The sequence below is a fragment of the Calonectris borealis genome, chromosome 2, assembly GCF_964195595.1.
Source record: "Calonectris borealis chromosome 2, bCalBor7.hap1.2, whole genome shotgun sequence".
In the NCBI taxonomy this organism is placed as follows: domain Eukaryota; kingdom Metazoa; phylum Chordata; class Aves; order Procellariiformes; family Procellariidae; genus Calonectris; species Calonectris borealis.
The window spans coordinates 53881025-53905010 of NC_134313.1; the positions used below are offsets into that span (position 1 = coordinate 53881025).

Here is a 23986-nt window from a genome sequence, read left to right on the forward strand (position 1 = left end):
CTTAAGGCTTACTTTCAAGCCCTGGATTATTTTTATGGCCATTTTGTATATCCTTCTCTGACTGTTTGGAATTGAAAATCACGTTTGGCGAGCAGCGTGTTTATCAAGGAAAGATCCTTGCAGACAACCAAATGGTGGCAGAACCTGTGGCAGAAGCTCTTACAGCTGCGGCTGCCAGAGGAGCTGGCGAAGGTAGCAGTGCTGGGTTTCTAGAGGCAGCAGCTAGAGGGGTCTGAAGAAGGGATGTTTCTTTCTGGCATTCTCTTCCTTTTTATATGTTTAAGCACTGCTTTTGGAGAAAGCAGTTGAGACCAAGAGCTTTTGTAGAAGCAGTTGAGACTCGTGTCTCCATGTCTACTGTTTTTAGTATCTTTAAAACTGTTGTTTTGTCCTGAAGGCTCCTGGCCATTGCCATCACACCCAACCTTCAGCGCTCCTTATCTGTCCTCTATTACCAAGTCTTAAAATAATTGCTGGTAGATTAGTCATCCCCTCTCCCCTTAATAAAGGGGATTTTCTCTTTCTCTCTTTTCTCTCCACGTTTTCCTATAACCCAAACGTTATTTCATCCACAACAGCCTTTTCTTTTTTCTTCCCCCCACCTTCGTGCAATCACAGCTTTTGGGCAAACCACCAGCACGCCTACAAACCCACCTCGGCTCTTTGGCACTTCGCTGGCTACACCGATACTCCCTGCCCGCCGCACCAACAGCGGTTTCAGCCCCTTCCGGGGACCGGGCTCTTTCCAGGCTCCAGCCCGCACACCGTACGCGGTGGCTCTGCCTCCGGTTTGCACACAGCACGTTTAATCCCACCTGGCACCTAGCCAGCCGCTAATTTCAGGTCGGTTATACGTCCCCGCGTTAGAGGGAAGTCCGGTACTCAGTCACGCTTCCTCGTGCGCCGGTCTCTCCCGAGAAACGACCGCTGCCCGTGGACAGCCCACGGCCAGACCAGTTTCTCTTCTCCCTCCCCGGGCGCCCTGCCCTGCACCAGTGCCAGCCGCTGCGGCCGTTGCTCCGCCGGGAGGCCGCTACCGGCCGCGCCGCGCGAGAGCGCCCCCCACACCTCACCGCCCTCCGGGCGCGCGGCTGACCCCGCCCCGCCCCACCCTTCCGGCGCTGCGCGCGCAGCCCGCCCCGCTTCCGGAGAGCGGGCCCCGCTTGCAGCGTCATCCTGAGGGGCCGGTTTGAATGAGACCCCGAGGGAGGGAGGGACGCGCCGGAGCCGCCACCGCCGCCATCGCCTGCCCGCTCCCTCCCCGCTCCCTCCCCGCTAACGCCGCTCCCCGCCGCCCTTTCACTTCGCTGCCGCCCTTTCACTTCCCCGCCGCCACCGCGCCTTCCCAGGACACGGTGCGCCGCCCGCCCCCTCCGCCATGCCGCTCTTTTCAGGTGAGCCGGCCCCGCCGCCCGCGCCCGGCCCGGCCCGCGGCCCTCCGCAGCGTGGGACGGGGGGCAGCGCCTGCGGCGGCGGCGGGTGCCGTTGCCTCAGCGACGAGCCCTCCTCGGCGGCCCCGCCGCCCCCAGCCAGGCCCTTCCCGCCGCCGCCGCGCGGGGGGAAGGCGGGCGGCGCCTCCCGAGGGGCAGCGGGGGGCTCCTCCGGCGGCCCCGCCGTCCTGCCGCCGGCGCTCGGCACGTGTCCGCCGCGCCGCCGAGGACGACGGCGGGAGCTCCCCGGGACGTGCGGCCCGGCCCGGCCCGGGAGGCGGCCTGGCCGCCTGAGGAGGAAGTGTTGGTCTGGCCCGGCTGGGGAGAGGGGCGAGCGCTGTGGATGGCCGGGAGGACCCTTTCGGCAAGGCTCGGTCGTGCGCACGGGTATCGTACGTGTATCGCGTGCGATCGTGCCTCGGTATTGCCCTTTCTTGTTTTTGTTTTGTTTTGTTTTGTACTAAGGTGAGTGCTGCCGTCTGTCAAGCAAGCCATAATTCTGCATCCGCGCCTCCAAATTTGTTTAGGTGCATCTGCCTCTGATCTTTTAAATCCATTATTTCCTAGTCAAAACCAGAGAGTCAAAATTTTCTTGAATTGCATTGCATCCCTCTTGCCCTCCTTGCCGTGAAGGAAGGTTTCTCATGAAGACTGCAAGAGCAAAACCTCCAGTGATGCTTCTAGGACCAGTTAGTGGCTTGTTTATGTTTCACAGGTCTGGCCTCTTGGGACTTTTTAGTACATGAGGAACAGATTGTAGAAGGCCTCAGTACAAAGTTGTGTCACTGTTTCTTTGCTATTTTAATTGTGGTTGCCAAACTGGGATCCTGATGTCAGTATAACAGGTCTTTTCTAGAACTCTAGCACATCTGTATAAGCTGTGTTTTCTGTTCAGTGGGGCAAATATGTTCTTTTTTCTTAGTTTCCATTGTTTTCAAGTTAACAATTTTCTCCTTTAATTTGGAAACTTTTGGTGGAAATTTCGATTGCGATCTTTGAAGAAAAGACACTCATGCTCTTCTGTTTCCTTCTCTTGAGTGCTGAGTTGTCAAAAACGGTGACACTACAGATTAATAATTGCTAACTCTTCTGCATATTTAACGGTGGATGTTCAAAAATGCAAAAATTAAACGACTGTGTGCAGTTCATTTGTTCAGTGACTGAGTGGGTTGTCTTCCCAGAAAATGGGAAAAGACTTGTGCTTGGTAGGTCTTAACTATCCAAACTAATGAAGTGTTTTAAAAAAAATCAGAAGGTTGGGCAAATCAGAAGGTACTTTCTGCTAGAAATACTGAAAAGCCAGTCATTTGAGTTGCTTTGTAGGCTAATTTAGACTAAGTTATTTTTCCTTATTACCCATCACAAGCACTGCATACATCTGAAATCTTAACCTTCTTGGAAGGTTTTTTTAAGTCACGACAACCTAGAGTTGCTGTAGTATCTTTATGTAAAACCGAAGCACAGGTAGAAGGACGGATATGGCTTTCTTAAAGCATGGTATTTCAACCACTTACTGTGCACATAGGATATAACTGTGTGCTATATTTTGCAGATTTTCAGCAAAACTGCAGCTTGCTAAAGTGGCCTTGCGTACCTGTGATAGTGATTGGAAGCAATGAAAGATGTGTAACCATTCTTTAGAAACACCCTGTTTATTCCAGGCATTCTTGTCTGCTCTTGGTTGGTACTAGCTTTACCAAAGTAAATTTAACATGCTTTTGTGTCGTTCTGCCTAATGTTCCTGCTGGTGATCCCATTTCCAGCGTTGAGAGCTATGCTTTGCGTGACCAGATCTCACTTCATTTAATTCCAGTCCCGCACCTTTACTGGGGTCAGGGCTTCTGGAGCTGCAACCTGTGCTAGGCTATTGTCTGTATTTGCATGCAGGGACGTTGTTTGTGTGAACACTGTCAAAACTGAAGAGGGTAGCAGTGATGGTGGTGTAAATGGCGCTGTGAGGTTACCTTCCACTGAAAGGAAGCAGAAGGTGTGCTATTTTATGGGGCTTATCTTGATGCATGCTTACGTCCTCACATAGCTCCACATGAGCGATGCCTGTAGCCAAAACTACGGCTATCAAACAGTAGCTTTGCTTTTAAAGAACATGGCATTGTTTGCCATTGAAGGAGAACGGAAATGCTATGGAAAACTGAACTGGAATCGCATGTCTGAACTTCCTTCAGAAATTTGTTTGCAATGAACAGTGCCAAGAGATTGGGAGAGTTGCTTTCGAGCTGCTTTTGTGAAGACTTGCCCAAAGAATTTCTGATGCTGTTATACACATTTATTGCTTGCAAAGTTTGTCAATATATATGTTGCTTATGCTTGTTTTGTAGGATATTTTTAGACTTGTTGGAAATAGTATGTTCTGATGGCTGAGGCACCTTGTAGAAAAGGTATCCCTTAGCTTGATTATTAACAAGTTTTAGAGTTAAAAACTGAGATTGTATTGTTTTGAGGTGGTATAAAGTCTGGAATTTGAAATACTGGGTTAATCTTGGTAATTACATTCTTGTATATTAGGAAATAATCTAGTTTCAAAACATTTTGTTTGCAGTTAACGTGAAATGGGGAAAAGAGAAATTCGATGGCGTGGAGCTTAACACTGACGAACCTCCAATGGTCTTCAAAGCCCAGTTGTTTGCACTGACTGGAGTTCAGCCAGCTAGACAGAAGGTTATGGTTAAAGGAGGAACTCTGAAGGTAGAAATCATGTTTTTTTATATTATTTCTAACTTTATTACATTATAACATAATGAGCAATGACCATATTTCCGAGTGTTCCTCCAGAAAATCTTTCATTGTATGTATTAAACTGACTACGCTTTTCAGAAACAATTCTGTATGATTCATTGCCTACTACTAGAAAATACTGGCAAAAGTTTGTTGCTAAATGGTTGGGAGGTACACTGCTGTTTTAAAACACTTCTTCACTCTTTTATACCAAACACTACTCTACTTGGTGGGTTTTTTTTTCTGTTCCTTTTTAATGTTCAGAATCTGAATGCAACTTTTTGCTTTTAGCTTGTTTAAGAGAAGTTTCTCTGTCACTTCTTTGCTGGAGACTTACTGGTGTAATGTGATATAGACAACTTTCCTACAAAAAGTTGTTTACATCTAAGCAGTGTTGAACAACAGATGAACAACATCTTACCAAAAAGATGACTTGGCTGCTTTTTTTAGTCAGACAAGACTTGATGATGTGTAAATAGTTAATATTGTGGAATCTTGGATGAAACACAATTGTATATTTAGAAATATGTGATTAATATTAATGAAAATACTTGCTTGTCTTTTGCTGTAGGATAATTAACTTGTCTTTTATTTAATTTCAAATACAGGATGATGACTGGGGGAACCTAAAAATAAAGAATGTAAGTTCTGAAGAATAAGTAAATTTTACTAGTTTGATTTTTGTTTTGGCATTTAAAGTTCTTGCTGCTTCTGTTTGAATGGGTAGTTCTTTCTTAAAAATCAGACCTTGATGAAAAATAATTTTACAGTTGTCATTCCTAGGCATTCTTACAAAGTCCTCGCCATTGATTTGTAAAAAACCTTTTCTGGCATCAGTAGGGAAATTACACCATCTACCTGAAGTACTTGGGAGCATATCTGTATTTATTTCTTCCAAGAAATGTTCTGGGTCAGACCAGTGGTCCTTCTGTGTTGTATGTCTGTGACCATGATAATTAGTGATGTCATTTAGAGAGAGCTTGTGAACTTGGGCGCTGTCTGCAGTCCGTTGTGCTTGTACTTCCCCAGCATGGAAAGTCATTGCATTACAAATGCTGAAATTACAGGTCTGCCTATTTCCTTTTTTATCAGCCGGCTGAAATTTGTTCTCCTGTACTAAATAGCTGCTGTTTAAAAACAAAGCCATTAATAGTGGTTATTCATACCTTTGACTAGTTCAAAAAGAAAACAAAAAGTGAATGTATTTGTGTTTCTTACCTATATAATATTGTAACAGGGAATCCCAAAGATTTTTGTTTGGGTTTTTTTGGTCATTTTCATTTCTGTAGGTATCTTGTAATATCTGTTTGGTACAGGTTTTACTCCAGTTCTTCACTAAGCAGATTGAATTAGGTAGCATTACTCTTACCCTTGTAATTAGTTCACAAGCATCTATTAGCAGCCTGTAGCTGCAGCTATTGTAGCACAGTCATTCAGCAAAAAACCCAATACATAATATTCTTGTCCTTTTCTGCATACTGTTATGCTAAAAGCTGCCTTTATTAATTTTAATAATGTTATATACAAGTTCTAGGGATTCATTTATACTGTCACAGCAGTTTCTTTCCATTCTGTTGTCTATCCTTTTCCTTAGCATTGTATTTTTCAAGGCTCCAGATAGCCATTTTCCCCCCCTTTGACAGATCTTATTCTGTAGATGTACTCCTGCTGAATGCTGAAAAACTCCTTTTCCAAGCATGGTAACTTGATTGCATTTCTTTTTTTCCCCTTGAATGTTAGTTCTCGTGCCTAAACTGATGGGGTCATTTTGGCTATTTTTCACTTGTTGATTAATTTAATATCCTCAGAACTTGCCAGACCAAAGGATGTCACTTCCCTTTCCCACTTGCATTTCAGGTGAAAAAAAAAAAAAATTTGAAACTCAGAGCTGTGGTCCTCATTGTTACCCACATATGTCTGAAGCGTTTCCCCAGATTCTAGGCTAAAGATGAGGGATTTTTTTGTTGTTGTTTAGAGAGTTCTGAATTTGAGAACTTGAGACATTGTCGATCGAGAACCTCAAACATTGCAGCTTCTTTCAAATCAGAAGTTAGCTGCTCAGTTATCCTTGGTTCCAAGGGGTTTTCTAAGATTTATGGGAAAGAGCAATACTTGCACTGAAGCGTTGAATATGCTTGATCCCTAGTGGTCCATCAGGAAGGGAGCTTTTCTGAACACTTCACATTGGGATATTCCATGAATATTAAATTTAGTCCTGATCGGAATCTTGCATTGTCAGCTGCTGGCAAGCTCACCAGGCTCAGTGGAAATGTCTAGCATGGATAATGCTGTGGAATTGTTCTCAATAAGTACTTTCTAGATAACGAGAAGGTTAAGGTATACCCTTAAGAAACAGCATTGCAATACCAGTTTTGTAAACTAAGAGAAAGATTGTGTTTATCTTCGGGGAAGTAGCTGAAATATGTCAAGAACTTAATGATTTTTTTTTTTAAAGTGGAAATAACTGCCCTTGAATATTTATTACTATTTTTACTGTGTTTCAAGGGGATGACCTTATTAATGATGGGTTCCGCAGATGCGCTTCCCGAAGAGCCAATTGCTCGACCCGTCTTCGTAGAAGACATGACAGAGGAGCAGTTGGCTTCAGCTGTAAGCATATTTCAAACTTTCCTTTCATGTAAACCTTTGAATAATGGCAAGGTTTTAAATAGTAGCGGTTGCTTGAAAGTGGGTTTTGAAACTGTAATGTCTGTTTAGCATTTATAGCTTCTCAAAGAAATGCAAATTTACATTGATGACCCAACTCATAGCAGTGATGAGAAGTCTGGAATTTAATTTAAAAGTCATATAACTAGTGCTGTTTTTTCTTTAAGCAGGCAGCCTAGTAAGTTTTTTAAAAATAGCATTGCTGATGTTTTTAAAGACAAAGTTGTATTGACCTTGCTATATTAGTGTCCTGAACTTTGCCTGAATAAGGACTCTTAGATGTGCAAAATTGTTTCCTCCCTCCTTCATATCTGTGAAGGGAAGCTAGGGTTTGTTTGGGGTGGGGTGTGTTTGGGATTTTGTTTGTCCTTGTTAGTAATATTAGGTAATTTTTTTTTTCTGAAAAATGAAAATAGGTTTGACATTAGTGGAATAGATTATATGTTTTCCTTTATGGGAGTAAAGTCTGGAAGAGCATAATTAATCTATTTTTTTTAATGAAGTAGCTTCTGTTTCAGTTGTTTCCTTTTTTACAATTTAAAAGGCTTAATTTTCTCATCAGTCAATTTGAACTAGGAGTTCTTCCTCATACTTGGAACAGTTGCATGACTGTTGTCAACTGCGCATGCAGAATGGGAATTCTTCTATGCATGTCTGTATGAAAACGGATCTGTAGTTTAGGACTGGTTTTGTACTTCACTATTTAATGCTTTCCACGGCACCGGCAGATGAAGGATATTTATGTATTTTTAAGACTAACCCTATACGCAGATTTTGACATAACTGAGAGGCAAACAAGGAGATGGTTCAGTGTCAGATAACATTTTGAAAAAGTTGGTCACATTGCCTTTCTCTGGTTCAAATTTTGTTATACATCAAAATTCAATTGTCTGTACTGCATGTACTCATTAGAAGTGGAATACACAACTAAATGAATTCTCTCTTCCTAAAATAATTAAGTGGTATTGGTATGCAGTACTATTTCAGTTTCATTAAACTACGTGCTTTTCCCTGACAACTACTCAAATATGCAGGATTAAAAAAAAAAAAAAAGAAAAATGCTATTATATTGTGATTTATAGTTGTTTCTGAAACTGGTTACTTTAATTATTAGTTGGCCTTCACATTTGTCAAAACTTTAGAAATTCACAAGTTGTCTGAAAGGATCAAATTAATGATCTGTTGCAGACTTCTGGAGAGGAGTTTAAATAATGCTTTTGTTTCTAACTATGAACTTAATCACATTCAGAGTTTTACTGAATACTGATTTTAATTAAAACATCAGTGTTTCGTACAAGTGTATTCATGTGGAAATTTCATGGAAATAGAATTTTAAGGTCAAAACTTGAATGAGATTATAATTGAACTTTCTGAATGACTGCCTGCTTGAAGAATATGCTCATTAAACTAAACATGCACAGAAAAAAACCCAAAGCATTCCTGAATGTCCTCTGAAAGCACCGAATGGTGACATGATTAATATAATCAGAAAATGGATCTGGAAAACTTCATAAAGTTTGATGGAATATTCCAGGTTTTACGCATCTCTGATCATTCCTTTTCTTGGAAGTTGATGTTACATTATAGCATTTATACAAAAATGGTTGCACATCTCTCTCAGTCCTTCAAGCACCCTTGTAAATTTTTTGGTAGATGGAATTACCATGTGGATTGACAAACCTTGGCAACACTTGCTACATGAATGCTACGGTTCAGTGTATCCGCTCAGTGCCAGAAGTGAAAGAGGCCCTTAAAAGGTAGGATGCAGTACAAAAATACCGTGGCTAAAATGTTTTCTCTAGCTTATGAAATAGATGTTTTGTGGAACAGTCGTCTTAATGCTGGTATGGATTATCATAACAATCTGTTATTCTTTTAATCTATTCAAGATTAACATGATGATCGATTAAAGCTTGTCCTATGGCTGTGTTAGTCTGTACTTTTTAAAGAACTTAAGACTATGTATTTGTTGGAACTGGCTTTTAGTGGAGAGAATGTGTTTTGCCTGACTGAAAAATAGTTCCTATCAAGACTTGTTTAAAATGTTTAAACAAGCTACTGAACTCCTAACCCTGTTTTCTGGTGTTAGTTTTTATGGTCTTGTTCTGTATAAAAGAATCATACGGGAGTCCTGTTCCTTTGAGGAATATTTTTTTTCAATGGCTTTATTACATAATGTGTTTTCAGCTGTGAAATTCTGATGTTGCCGACATTTGGTATTTGGAGGTACAGCAGGAAGCTCTGAGATAGGACCATGGGTGTTACTGTGGTGGCAAACTGGAAAAAGCTGGAGTTACTGTCACGTCGATGTGTAGGGAACAGAAGACATGCGCTTATGGAATTTGTTTCATTTGTTCTGAATGTAGAATAACTTTTCTGATTTTTTTTTGTTGTTATTCCTGACTTAAATGTGGAAATGGTTAATTTTTTTTTGTGAGGAATCTACGAGAAACTTGAAAATTATGATGATTGAAGGAAAAAAAAATACATGGCAATGTGAGCCTGAATTTGTCCTCCAGATGAATTACAATGAGAAACCCATCAGTACTTAAAAACTGGGAGTTAGGTAGAGCATTGCCATCTTAGGGTTAACTTAATTCCTTTAAAATACACTGCTTTCTTGATACCTTGGTACCCAGCTGGATATTCTAGATTACTGTAAACACTAGTTATTTAAGTACTTACAATTTTTTCTTCATTCTGGTAGCAGGTGAACCTTAGTTATCTGAGAACTATTTGTGAAGTACAGAAACTCTGTTTTAAAGCTTTTTCTTGTTTTTCAGTGTTAGAAAAGTCTGTTTATTTGCATGTAAAGGCCTCTGAGTTATTGCACTGAATTAGAGTATTTAACAAATTTAACATACCAAATGTCAAAATGTACCCTATAAAACTGGCAGGCTGCAATACAAGATGTGGCCTTATTGTCTGTGGGAAGTCAGATTCACAGGCAGCCACTCTGTTTTCCCCCAGAGACTTAGCCTTTATTTGGCCTTCCCTGCTTGATGACAGCATGGAAGGGTATATGGCAGTGGGAGAGGGGTGAAAGGACTCAAATGGGAAAGCTTACTATTACGGCTTCATTTCTCACCAGCTGCTCCATTGATCTCTGCAAGGGTACTCCCTGTTTTGTAGCATAATGGGCAAAAGTTTCCTGCTCATCATCTAGCAATGGACAGAATTTTTCAAGTTCAGTCTGAGATTAAAGAATGCATGAGACCCTCCTTTTCCTTGAAGGCTTATATGCTTTGAGGAGGCCATCTGTTCCTCATGCAGGTGGTAAATTAAGAAATCATTCAAAGAAGAGTGGTAAGTTCCAGTAATAGTGGTGGACTCCTGTACTTTTTCAGTGTAGGAAATACCTCCTCAAGAAAAATGTCTTGCCTCTCACTGTTTGGCTTCTACTGAGGAGGAAGGAAGCCTGCCCTCCATCTCTGTGCATTTTATCTGCCATGTATCCTTGAAGGTGTTTTTTTCCATGTCTCTGAAGAAGCTGTGGCAAATGTTTCAGAAATGAGGTAGCTTCTATTCAGACTTTTTCTCAGTTTCTTTAAAAATAGATTGAGTCTTTAAGGCAGATGGATTAGGGAAGCAGCAGTGATGTATCCAGACTTCTCAGTCTGCATTTATTTATTGTCTCAAGGATGCCAGTTTTTCTTTGCTTCCATGCAGTGCTTGCAAAATAGCTGAGACTTGGAGGTGAGAGTGAGTAAATCTTATCTTCAGTTACTTCTGGTTTGGTGATTGAGTTCTTTTGATACATTTCAATAAATCTAGCTGCTGCCTGCTTTATGATTTAAAAACCTGACTGTTCTTCTTGATTGTGTTTCATTGCATACAAATTATTTTTCTTCTCTTTTAGGTATGGTGGTGCCTTAAGAGCTTCAGGAGAAATGGCCTCTGCTCAATACATTACTGCAGGTTGGTGTTCAGAGTAGAACACAGGGTTTTAGGCTAGTGTGTGATTTCCTGCTAACTGCAGATGAAAATTGCAGTTAGAGCTCTGCGTATTTTTGTTTAGCGCATATGCCTTAGGAATTTCAGATCTGCTAGCACTGGAGGATTCATTTTGCTCTGTCATTAATATCTTTAAAGGTTATTCTGACCGTGGCTGCAAAGCATACATCTCTGCATATTACCTAGCTGCACGCTAGGAAAAATATATTCAAGTGTGATCTAGGCTTAGATAGAAATCATTCGTATCTCTTACTGTTTTGCATGTAGGCATAAAAGTAATTGGAACTTCCTAAAGCAGACTCCATCCATCTGTTGATTTGATCATTTTGTGTAGAAATATTTTAGTGAACAGTTCTTTGTTTCACTTAATGGTAGGCTAACGCCATACTCCTAGAATATGTATTTCATTGATGTTTTTTAATATAATTTATTGGCTGAGCATTGTTGTTAAGGTGGTAGCTGATGCTTTATCAGTGGTCTTAGCCTTTACCCTAAAGATCCAGATTTCATAATTGAAATAGAAAGTAGTGTCTTCAAAAGGAAAGTTACTCTCTGTTGTGGTGATCTGGGTGCTCACAATGTGGGAGCTCACGATGGCCCCGTATCTCCAAGTTCTAACTAGAATTCTAGTTAGACCCCTTACACTTGAACAAGGGTACTACTTGTCCACTTTTTCTTTTTTTACTCTATTTCATTGCCCCACTAAGATGCTGGGCCAGGACACTGGGATTTCTACCAGTCCATTTAAGGAAAAACAAAACAATATAAGGAAGGAAAGGTCCAGTTTGTGGGTATGCCTGCTGATCGAATTTTGGGGTGGTAAGTTCAATGGTTACTCTATACAACCATGCCTGCCCCTCCCCTTTTCACTGCCTTTACTTTGTGTCCCTTGTTTTCTTTTTAAGGTGACAGCTCTGCTTTTTAGGAGTCTTAATAGTTTAAGTAATTCGTAGTTAATTCTTTGGTGCTGAGCTGGTCAAGAACTCCTGCATGACACTTATGGCATTTTTTTTAATTGCTGTGTCATATCGGTTGTCCCTCTTATCAATGTCAGTGAAGATATTTCTTAAAGAAAGGAAGCAACTGACCTTGGTTCCTTGTAGTCTTGCCTATATTCACTTATTCAAGAGTATCACTCATTAGTCTCTCCACTTGTAAATTAGTGACCATGCAAACTGTTGCCTACCTCACAGGGTTGTTGTGAGAATTAACAGGTGTCTCTGAAGTGGATTTAAAATGCTGTAACCTGGGTAGATAAGACATACGTAGTAGTGTGCCTGGAGCAAAAAAGAAAGCCATGTGTATTGTCATGCAATCAGTAGCATTCATTGAATTGCACATAGTTATGAACTATCTGCACGTATGCATACACATACTTGTTTTCCTGGGTGTTAAATTAAGCATGAGTATTTTCTAGATATTTTAGTTGGGAAAAATGAAAGTTTTTTCCCAGTAGTTGGTGAAACTTAAGCTGCTCTAGAGGATAGACTGTGAATGCCTTCTGGTTTCTCTAGGTGTAGTCCTCTTGTGAAAACATTGTTCCTCAGATGTGTTTCAAATGAAATCTTAACTACTCAAAAATTTTTTTTTTTCTGTTAGCAGCCAGGAAAGACAAGGCACTATGTGCCAAACTCTCAGAATTGTCATCATTACACTTGCAAAGTCATGTTCACAAATGAGATCTTAGGTGCACCTGTTACGCTACCTGGAAAATTTGGTCCTGCTTTGGAAAGGTCAAATCGGACACTGTTAAATGATCAGTTGCTGCTGTTTTAGTATTCTTTTTAAACTTCCTGCCATGTTTGAATTGTTTTTCCACTTCTCAAAGCATTCACTTACTTTTTCTTCAAGCTCTTAGAGACTTGTTTGATTCCATGGATAAAACTTCCTCCAGTATTCCACCTATCATTCTCCTGCAGTTTTTACATATGGCCTTCCCACAGTTTGCAGAGAAAGGCGATCAAGGCCAGTACCTTCAACAGGTAGAGACCGATTATTAGCTTATTGTTTGAATATTCTACAGTATGTTGGGAGTTGAGAACAAGAATATTTTAAAACTTACTTTCTCCTGTGAAAATAATTTATCCCACTAAAGTCTTTGCTTTTGTATCATGTAGAAAAGTTGAATGTAATATCAAGTGCTAGCTCTGAAAATGTATGGTGGAAGAGGGAGAAATTCTTAGTTAAGGAATCGTTGTGTTTGGTTTTATAGTGTAAAGATTAATGGGTTTAATATTACTAAATTGTAACACTACTAGTCAGATTTAATGTTCTGTTCCCTTCCTAGGATGCCAATGAGTGCTGGGTGCAGATGATGAGGGTACTACAGCAGAAGCTGGAAGGCATAGAAGGTGATACAGTTATGGAGGTAATTGTAGTCTTACTCTAACCAGAGTTAGGATTTATAATATTGTGCTTGGGATTCACATACTTTTGGCTAAGGATTATCTGTTTTGTGAGTTCTTTAACATGTGTCTGTAGTCCAGTAAGTGAAACTGCTTTCTGATGTGTCTGATCAGCATAATGCTACCTCTGTCATGTCAGATATGCTGTGGAGTGTACTATAGGAATACTTTCCCTTTGCACTTTGTAAGGCATGTGTTGGACCAGGGTGGTGGTGACTGTGAGTATGCAGCAGCTGGCCCTCACAACCGTGAATTTAGCACGTAAGAACTTTTTTTCTGAAGAAAACCCATCCTTGTGCTACAGCATTCTTGGCCACAACAATGCTCTTTCAAACAGACAGCTAACTTAATCAACCTGATAAGAAATTACTTAAAGTGTTTCCCAAGACTTTACCAGACTGACTCTCTTCTTTCTCTGTAAACTCTTTTCTGGAGAGTCTTGGCAGTGGCAAAAATCTGATAGACTACTCTAAAATTTAAGACAGATTTAAGTTGGGAGGCAGGGAGGATTGACTTTTTGACTGAAATCTTGCTTGCTGATATGCTTTGAGGAGGCTTCAACAGCATGCTATAAATGCATTTGTTTTGAAACTTTTATACGGTGTAAGGAGATTGACTGACTAGGATAAAATGCACCTATAGAAAGGTGAAGGAATAGGCTTCAGAATTTAAATAAAAGGGGTTATTTTGTCTGTAAAGAAGACTGTCTTTACATGCTATTTAAAGTTACATCATAAGAGAATTTGTTTTACAGACAGATTCTGGAGCTACAGCAGCTGCTTCTAAAAAGAAGAGTTTAATTGATCAGTTCTTCAGCATTGAATTTGAAACAGCGTATCCTAAAGACTAAGGCAAGACATAAAGAATGATAATAATTTCACACTTTAGCAGTTGCGTGCAGGGAGGATGAAAAGCATCGTCTAGAATAGTATAGAAAATAAAGGTGTGTTTTGGGGAAGAGGGGGGATGATATATTGCAGGAGTACACAGAAGTTAAAGTTAAGATTGGATATACTTTCAGAGAGAGGATGATGTGGGGAGAAAAAATAGTAATGGAAATTTACAGAAAAAAACCACTGAATTTAAGTACCAGGTTTCCTTCCCAGAGAAGATTGTCGGTTACCTACTTCAAGGATGCTGAGATGTTTTATCTAAATAAAAATAATTATCTTCCTAAATAGCCTTTTTGTTGGCTTGTAAGGGAGTGTGGCTGATATACTTGGCATACTAAACATGGACAAAAGATAGCTTGATTGATTTCTTAAGAAATAAATTAGATGCACACTGTTAGATGAGTAAGAAACTAAGGCAGCTGACAACTTTCTAGTAGCTTTTTTATAGCAAGAACAAAAAGACCACCTGGGGCACACATCTTATGCCAAGTATTACTGTTTTCCCACTTCTCCACCCCAAAATCCTGGCTGTCGTTGAACTGGCCACCACTTTTAGAAAGAATTATACTGTGCGTTTTGCTCGTCTGAAATAAGGAAACATCCGCTTAGATGAGGTACTGTATCTCATAGCTTGGTAGTAGTGAAGAGTAAAGGCCTTTTTTAAGGTAAGAGTCATGCATCTCTCTCTCTCCCTGTACTGTGATGTTTGTTATCCCTGAAATAATTGGGAGGAGCAGAATGAGTAGCTAAGAGGAAGGCTGCATAGGCTAATGGCAGGAGGAAGAGACTTTGTAGAAAAAACTCGTGTTGCAAGCCTCCAAAGTGTGATTACAGCAGCATTTCTAGAATAGATGCATTCAGAGTAGTCAGAAAAGTTTCTCGTTAGAAGGAAGTGGATGAGAGAAAAGGATTGGTGGCAAAAGTATGAGAAAGAAGAGGCTGGACAGAACCATTAGAAGAATGTGTAGAAAATAATTAAGAAATGGACTTCATTTCAGTGAAGAGGAGAGATACAAGGCAGGGAAAGGAGGCTGTGCGTGTTGAAAGAAACAAGAGGTCTGGCCAGCAGCAGGAATGGAAGAACTTTATTAACTGTAAACAACAACGGAGCATAACGTTGCATGACAGCTTCAAGACTTGGTATTGGCAGCCAGTTAGTATGATCTGTGTCCTGGGACGGGTGGGGAGGGAAGAAAAAGCAACGCAGGCCTCACAGGCTTAAATGGTGATTAAAAACTTATTTTACTTTTTTTGTGTGCTGTCTGCTTCAGCTACCACTTGTCATTAGACACAAAGGAACAGGTTGGTTAAAAGGAAGGGCTGTTTCAAATCTTCATTTTTATACTACAAGAAGTAAAAGTACTATTGATGCACAAGCACAGGATTTTCTTAAGTTACTGTGCTATTCAGCATGTTCTTTTCACTAGAGCAGTAGTTCAGCTCTTGGTGCATGATGGTTTTCCTTAATTTTGTGAAGCATGAAATGTACCGAAGCTGAAGAAGAGGAAGTAACTAAAGGAAAGGAGAATCTGCTTCAGCTTAGCTGCTTTATCAATCAAGAAGTGAAATATCTGTTTACAGGACTAAAATTGGTAAGCCATTACAAATATTTTTTATTTAATTCAAATTCTAAATGACCTGTGTTATTAATCTGTGACTTGGAATTGACATCTGCTGTCCAAGCCTTACAAAGTTCCAAGGTTTTTTGGGGGTGTTGAATGGGAAGATGGAAGTGAAAATGAATTGTGTGTTAATGTAAAGCAGACTTCAACAGTGTTTTCTTGACCGTGAGGTGGTCTTCCCTGTGCAGGTTAAGTGCAAGCCAATTTGTTACTTGGTTACGAATACAATTTGAAACTTTGTTTGACTTTCACTTCAGAGTGAGCAGTATCATGATTTAAGAACCATGCTGCAAACAGTTCCCAAAAAGTCCAAAAGTCAGTTTTAAAATAGGGTGGCATTTTGGTTGCTGTGTTCTAAGAAAAAAACAAATGATGAAACAAGCTTAAATTTAATTTTGCAGATTTGAAGGGGGTGTTAAATCTTCCATGTCACAACATCATCTTTAAACTGTTTATTTAAGTAGGACTTTAAAGTAGTCTGTGCTTTTTATATATATATTTTTCTAAATTTTCAGGGTTTTTTGGAGAATCTGAAGGGGCAAGGAGAGGAGCTACTACAAAAACCTTGTTGTAGTAACTGCTTTTGCAGAGTATTTCTATAAGAGCAGGGATGGAAGCAGAGATCTGGTTTGTACAGGACTGGACCAAGTTGCACGATTCTCAGATAATCTTTGTTTCTGCTTTTTCTGTTTTGACAGAATTTAGAATGAAAAGTAAGATAAAATAGTTAATGTTCACAAATTATATAGATTATGAAAGAAAGAAACCTCACTTTCAGGCCAGAAAGGGCCTTCTAGAGTTCTTACGCTGGATTGCCTGTAGCAAGAGAGTCGCAACATTAACAACCAGGTCAGTCTTTCCCTGAATTTGGAAAGGTCCCTGGAAGTGGGAGTATCACCATCTGGCTTCTTACATACAGCTCTGCTTTAGGCTGAGAGTTGAGAAACGTGCAAATATTACTGTTACAAGAAACTTCAGATTTTTTTTTAGTTGTGTTACAACCATGACATGACACATTTGTAACCAAATCCAGATACTTAAGTTGCAAGTTCTACTCTTATAGAATAAAATTTTTTGCAGAGAGAAACTTAGTGTTGTCAGGGCTCAGGAATGAGCCTGGAGCTGAACAAATGAACGGGCATGGTCTTTCTGCCAAGGAATTTCAAAATTCTGTGTGTTGTAATGGCTGATAGCACCAGAAGAGATTGGCAGAACAAGATTTAGTTGATGGCTTGTTTATCCATGCTGTACTTTTCTTTAAGCTGTGTTTTATGATGAACGTATGTGTTATTACCCTTTTTTTTTTTTTTTTAAAACAGCGTCTTCAAGAGGAAATCACCAAACTCTCTCCAACACTGCAGAGAAATGCACTCTATATCAAATCTGTGAGTGGTACTTTTGTTGCTCTCTTTATGATTCTTTTAACTGTTGTCAATTTTCTGTCCCAAAACCAAAGTTATTGCTGCAACAGCATGTGATTTATGTTTATAAAGCATCTGAATATCCAAGAAATTTAAGACCAGTTGAAAATTATTTCTTTGAGTACACTACTATACGGAGCTACAAAATAGGAGGCCTTGTTATATTCCTATGTGTTTGTGTACAAATATGTTCCCAGAATAGTCTGTAATTTAGGATGCGCAGTGTTTAAGGTATAAAAGATCTGTGAATATCTAGAGTAATAGCTTTTTCTAAATTTTTTTTTCAGTCTAAAATAAGTCGCTTGCCAGCGTACCTGACTATTCAGATGGTTAGATTTTTTTACAAAGAGAAAGAATCTGTGAATGCCAAAGTTCTTAAGGTGAGTAAGTTTTCTGCATATTGAAGTTTAATTCCTCTTTATGCTTTTCAATTAGTTTTTATTATAGGTAGACAACCAATACTTGAAGACTATTTACTAAATTGCTTTTAAATTGCATTTAAAAATATTAACAGTGCAGTTTCTTTGCTTAAGTACAAAGTAGCTTTGTTCCTAGTTGTGATGATGTGTGGCAAGCTATGCTACCAAAATAGACTGGAGGAGGAGGTAAGGGACAGAAGTGAATTTGCTCCAATACTGTTAGGACTTTTTTTGGTCTATTCTCACCAGTGGTTCAGAGGAGAATGTTTAATTAAGGAGAGGGCCATGCTTTCGGTCACTGGACAGTGTTCTAAAGTTGATGAGAAATGCTTATGCTAACAAACACTTCCTGTATTAGTTATTTTATCTGGCTTTCTGATTGACAAATGCAAGAACCAGCTGCAAACAGCTAAATGTTCCAGTTTTGCTTTCTGTTGGCCTTGCTGATAGACCTCCTGGGCTGCCCAGGAAGCATCGTGATAGATGATGCCTGTTCCTTACAAGAGAAGGAAGGGAATAAAGATTGAAGGCACACGTTAACTATTTTAGAAGATTGTATGGATAACACAAACCGACATTTTTGGAAGTGTACAGTCATTTTACATGCTTTTTTTTTCCCCTTAGGCCTGCATAGGTATTTCCATAGTATAAAAGTATGACAGCTAGTAATAAAGAATCTAAGTATTTCTACTGAATGTAGTAATTTATTATGGTTCTTTTTATACTGAATCAGACATTCTTCCGTGAAAGTATTGTAGCCCTTTAGGTAAGTATTGTCAGCAACATTTCAGTAGATTAAGTTGTCATAAGTGTGATGAGAGTTGCATTTGATTGGACTTAGTGTTGTCTTCCCATGGGAGAAGACTTTAATGTGGAGTACCAAATTATGCTAATAATCTTTATGCTTTTTACTTCCTAGGATGTTAAATTTCCTCTCATGTTGGATGTGTATGAGCTGTGTACGCCAGACCTTCAAGAAAAAATGGTTTCTTATCGATCAAAATTCAAAGATCTAGAAGACAAAAAAGTAAATCAACAGCCAAAGAATGTAAGTCTCCTGGCAATTTCATGGATGTTTTGATTAATTAAGTCATACATCTGAAATTGGGGTACTAATAAGGACTAGAGAAAACCTGACTTCCTTAAATATATTTTTTTTCTTATTTGGCGCTCAGACTCCTTGGTATTGAGCTTTAGATCTTTTTTGTGTATTTTCATGAAAATACAGTATCTGCTTTGGTATGCCTGCTTGATGAGAAATGTTAAATGCTGTAGACAAACATGTTGCTTACATTTTTATTTCAAAATGTATTAAAATGTAGTGCTTCTGCTCACCAGCGTTATGCCTAAAGGTTTTCTGTGAATTACACAAAATGATTCTCTTCAAACATTATTGCTTGCTGGCAGGTCACTTGTTTGGTGGAGTATAGGTAGCTATTTACTGCTCACCAACTGAAAGGGTTGTACAAGGGAGTGTCTGAGTGATAAAATTTAGAATATATGTACTAGTGAGCTAAAGGACTGTACTCTGAAAACTTGGTTTCATCTCCTACCCTGTCTACATATTCTGAAACTGACTTCCCTTTCTTTAATGAGGAAAAAAAAGTAAATGACCTAAAACTTTAGTGTTTTAGCCAATTTTTTTAAAGTTTGCTAGTCTTCTCCTAGCCTAACTCCTGGCAGTTTAATTTAAACATTTGAATAAGGCTTGCGTCTCTTTTTACATAGTTAGGAGCAAGGAAAGAGTGCTATTTTAAAACAGAATGCATTGGCACTTAGTGTCTGTCTCTGGTATTTTCTTGTTGCCACTTCTGCTGCTAGCAAGTCCCTAACAAGGAATAAAGTCTTCAATTGCAGAATTGTTTTCGTGCTCCAAGCCTGTAAATCTGGTGGGTAAACTGTCAAGGCAATATGTGCTAAAATTTTATACATTTTCTATTTATTCTATATTTGCTTTAAAAAGTGGTCTTGTTTAGATTAGGCTTTTGGATGTCCAGCTAGAAATACTGTAATGGAACTTGAAACAAGTTGAACAAAAAACATTCAGGCTTAGAAACATCTTCCAATGAATGAAGAGTTGGTATTTGATATGATTATGCTAAAGCTTTCTCAAAACCATTCCACATTAATTCAGCATATTCTGTTCTTTAGTCTAGTAAAAGTGATGGTGCACAGAAAGAAGTTAAATACGAACCATTTTCTTTTCCTGATGGTGAGTACAGGGAAGTAAATCTTAAAGTAACTTTCCATTTACTCATGTTTAAGGGGACCTGATGGTAGGAATATTTTGAGAACCCTGCTTATTTTTAATGCCTTTGAAAATTAAGCGTCAGAAACTGGCAAAAATTTAAGGAATGGAAAGATTAGACAAGTCAAAATGCTGTTGAGATAGTCGAAGACATAATAGTCATCCATCTGTCAAGTTGATGATACATAGAAGACACGTACATCAAAAGATATTTGCATGTAATGTGCAGTTGTTTTGTACGCTTCCTTGCCCCGGTGGGTGGTAGAAAGCTGAAAGCAAAACAAAAACTTAAACTGGACCTCTAAAACTCTATGGTGGTGCTAGTGTTGCCTAAATTTGGGGGGCTTAGAGCTTCAGTGTCCTAAGCATTCCCCCTCATGTTGAGGACACTGTGCAGAAATTATTTTGGAGGTCTTGTTTATCCAGACTGTTAGCATTCAGTGCTTCCTGAGGTTTCTGCGTGATGCACTACATGAGAAGTGGTGGGGGGCTTTGACTAGCTCAAGAGCACAGTGAAAACAGGATATTCTGGAGTGCTGAGAAATGCAGTTAAGACACGGTGGGGACTGTGACACCCTTCTCGGTACATTTGGAATTAGCCAGTGTTTTCCACTGAAAAATTGAATAGCGTAATTGAACCAACTGCGGAGTGGGTTGACTTACTGTACCTGAGTATTCTCACAGCGTCGCTGTACAGCCCGTGCTCAGCAACTCAGTCCTTGCAGTTTCATGGCTCACCCTGAATGCAGACAGCGGCTGGTGTTTGAAGGAAGTATTGGCTGAACCTGTCCAGAAGGTTTACTGGCCATACATCATCATTTTAATGCCCTAAGCTTACTCCATTTGCATTACACCCAGGATACATATGTATGTCATGCAAATGGACAACATTCCCAGTTTCCTGAGGGGCTGAAAGCCGCTGCTTTTAGTTCACAACGACTTAGAACTGTGCTGTGAATGGGGTTTTTCACAGCTACAGGGCTGCAGTATGGCTAATGCATCTTTGGTCTGCATGCTGTTAAAAACACTAAAACTGTTCATGTAAGACTCACATAACCTTTTTTGTCTCTCTTCCTTCAGATATTGGTTCTAATAATTGTGGCTATTACGACCTGCAGGCAGTGCTAACACATCAAGGCAGATCAAGTTCCTCTGGGCATTATGTTTCTTGGGTTAAAAGGAAACAAGGTAAAAAAAAAAAAAAAAAAATTATAGGACTGTTAACCACCCTTCACAGCTGCTTTCATTTAAGGGGCTGTTAAGCACACTTAGATTTTGTGTACCTAAATTACAAATAATCCTCTTGTTTTTCTTGCAGATGAATGGATTAAATTTGATGATGACAAAGTCAGCATTGTTACACCTGAAGATATTTTGAGGTTATCTGGGGGTGGAGACTGGCATATAGCTTATGTTCTACTCTACGGGCCTCGCAGAATTGAAGTAATTGAGGATGAAGCTGAACAGTAGTCTTCAGTTTTAGTCATTCTGCCTAGGTGTGAAATAAATGTTGATTACTGATCACTTCTTTAACCCCAGAGCTTTAGCAAGTGGATAAATAATCTGTTCAAACCTTTTCATGTGAAGAGGGATATTGTTTCAAAACTGATCCATGTACCAATTAGTCACTGCTGGACTGGACTGCCCACTGTGGTGGTGACAATACTTAAAATAGCTTTAATGTCTTGCAGAAGATAATTTTTTTTTTAAATAAGCCTGTCCCATCCCCCCCTCCTCCTCTCTAATGTCATCAAGTATTTATTACACACCTATTCTCACATTTGTTACTCTTGCATGGTTTATACCACAGTTCAATAGCTGTCCATCCTTTGCCTTACCTGGCAGTTTTGTTAGGAAGGCGAAGAGAACTGTTGCCTTGTTGCGTAACTCAGTGCTGCTGCCCATAGCCAACAGCCATGGCTACAATCAAGTATTTGTCCAGCCTGACCTGCTGACTCAGTCTGTTCTGTTGCTGGCATCTCATGACTTCAGAATAAATTGTGATCAACAATGTGTCTCCATTAAAAAAAGTTCATGTCTCGGTAGTGTAGTTAGTATGTGTTTGTTTTCACTTCTTGGGCCACCGCTGGTGAATGTCTCAAAGCAGTCATGTAATAAAGCCACTTTTTTTTAAGCTGTAGGGCTTTATCTCCTGTCCTGTTACTTAGATAAGTCTAGTATGGCGGCTGCAAAACTGGGCTTTGCTTACTTACAGTAGCTTCTGTTCCTTCCCCACAGGAGTAGAGCAGCTGTATGCTAGTGGGAAGCTGCAGTAAAAAAGCATTTCAGCGTTGGCTACAGCCAGAAAAGCAGTAGCCATCAGCAGAACTCGGCCTCTGTGTAGAGGATCTGATTTTTAATGTCTCCCAGTCCCTTCTGGGAGAGCTGTACTGACACTAGTCCATGTTCATACGAAATGCCTTCAGTTGTATCTTCATTAACGTTGACCGCGTGGTGAGTTCAACTGTGCCTCGCTTGCTCAGAAGGGACCCCTCTTCTCCCGCCCTTGGGAACGCTGCCTGCAGCGGTGGCCTTCCCAGGTAGCTCGTCTGCCTTACAACCTGCGTTGCTGGTTGTCGCGCTGCCGCCTTCGCTGCACAGCTTCCCCTGGGAGCAGGCCAAAGGCCTAAGGGTGTTTTTTAAAAAAGTTGGATGATGCTTAAAGCCAAATTCCATCCATGAAGGAAGCCCCAGTGCAGTACTGGCTCCGTTCCTGTGCACCCCACAGAAATAGTACAGGCTGCTCTGGTTTTAGAGGCTTGTTCTGTCTCACGTTAGGGAGAAGAGAGAGACGGTACCTGTGCCTGGTTGCTGCTTTAGGGAGCTACATTCTCCCGGTTGTGGTCCTATGATCAATGTTTCCTCTTTTAAAGCTGCTGTTGGCAGTTGAAAGGAGTCTTCTGCTCTGAACAATTGCATGACCCTACACCTATGAAATAATGAAAGAAGGTTAATTATTTTTCCTTCACAGAAAGTGTTCTGCCCCATTTTGCTGCTGCTCTTGCTTGTTCCTAATTTTGAGAGGTGTGCATTTATCACATCTGACAATTGTACTACAAGTTGTCTCACTGGGACAAGTTACGCTTAATAAATGGCTGGGACCCCAAAAGCCCTGTAGGAGAAGCAGCAGTTACTACACGCGTCCACAAGCCTGCCACCTCCATTTCTAGTGGAGGGCTTTCTAGGTCTGTCAATCCGCACCCTTTAGTTCTGCCCTAGGGCAGGGGGCTTGAATCAGTGGTAGGCATCCTCACAGTCAGGATCTCTCCCCAGGGGGGTCTAGTTTCAAGCCTGTTTGAGGGCCAGAGCAGTGCTGTCACATTTTGATGAAGTCATACTTATCAGATGATGCACAAAAAAATCTGCTCTCCTCCATGCACAAAATGGCACAAGGCTGCGCTGCTGCCGGGTCAGAGAAAGGAATCAAAGCTGAATGCCGGGGACAGCTGCATGCCAAAGTCTCTTGCCTGAACACAAGCACCAAGATTGTAGTTCATGCCTGAAGCATCAAGAACGTCACTCAGTGGACACGGCCTCCTTCAGTCACCTTCCCTTGTGGCCATCCTCAGCCCCAGCCTTCCCAGCATCGAGGTGGCAGGCAGGTGGGCCGTGTTCGTTTTACTGCAGCTGCAGAACAGGGTTCTCGCTTTCCCATGTTTCACGCAGAAATTGCAAACGCTAATCCCACACTCTGAGTGCTCCAGCTCCTCCATGGGAGGCTGCATTGCCAGGAGCAGCAATGCCCCCTCTCCTCAGAAGAGCTGTTGGACATCCCCCCCACCCCTCAGTTCACAATATGCTCAAGTCCCTTGACCACTTGAAATTGTTCCATTTCGTACCCTCTACCAAATTGTACCTGCAGCAGGAGGCCAGCCAGCCATATCCTTAAAAGGAAACTAATTGTCACTTCACAGTGAACTGGGGCAAAAAAAAATTACCTTGTTTATCATGACTCAGGGTTGTTTCTATAGCAACTAACGTTAATAATTACTAATGAAAACAAACACAGACCCCCCCCATTACTGACTGTCAATGTACAGAGAGAACCAGTTCTCCAGCAGGAGAGCAGACTGACCACAGCACCCCTCCGAGGACACCGGTTCTTCACTGAAAGTGAAACCCTATTTTCTCAGAGTTGAATCACTTGCAGTCAGGTACGTTTTGATGGTCTACAGCTCCCTGCCACCCCAAACG

General features: G+C 40.5%; 1 protein-coding gene across 4 annotated transcripts; it reads left to right on the forward strand.

The window, feature by feature from the left end:
• Window positions 1-1138: 1138 nt before the first annotated feature.
• Window positions 1139-23904, forward strand: USP14 (ubiquitin specific peptidase 14). Of its 4 annotated transcripts, XM_075142020.1 has the most exons (17): window positions 1139-1394; window positions 3988-4133; window positions 4772-4804; window positions 6669-6773; window positions 8484-8587; window positions 10690-10748; window positions 12636-12766; window positions 13072-13158; window positions 13944-14023; window positions 15560-15674; window positions 17024-17089; window positions 17413-17505; window positions 18464-18592; window positions 19696-19756; window positions 20873-20980; window positions 21111-21288; window positions 22031-23904. In XM_075142020.1, exons 1-16 carry the CDS (start codon window positions 1379-1381, stop codon window positions 21260-21262), a joined length of 1485 nt encoding a protein of 494 aa, XP_074998121.1. In that variant the 5' UTR covers window positions 1139-1378; the 3' UTR covers window positions 21263-21288; window positions 22031-23904. The 4 variants fall into 4 exon arrangements, 3 of the variants coding, with proteins under 3 accessions (XP_074998121.1, XP_074998120.1, XP_074998122.1); XM_075142019.1 differs by lacking the exon at window positions 22031-23904 and having other exon boundaries at window positions 21111-21932; XM_075142021.1 differs by lacking the exon at window positions 22031-23904 and having other exon boundaries at window positions 13072-13152; window positions 21111-21932.
• Window positions 23905-23986: the final 82 nt, after the last annotated feature.

Excerpts from the sequence above, each read along its gene's own strand:
- USP14 (XM_075142020.1), top strand. Across the intron at positions 14,024-15,559 it reads AGCATTGAATTTGAAACAGC|CATGAAATGTACCGAAGCTG; the intron begins GTATCCTAAAGA and ends AATTTTGTGAAG. Across the intron at positions 17,090-17,412 it reads ATGCACTCTATATCAAATCT|TCTAAAATAAGTCGCTTGCC; the intron begins GTGAGTGGTACT and ends TTTTTTTTTCAG.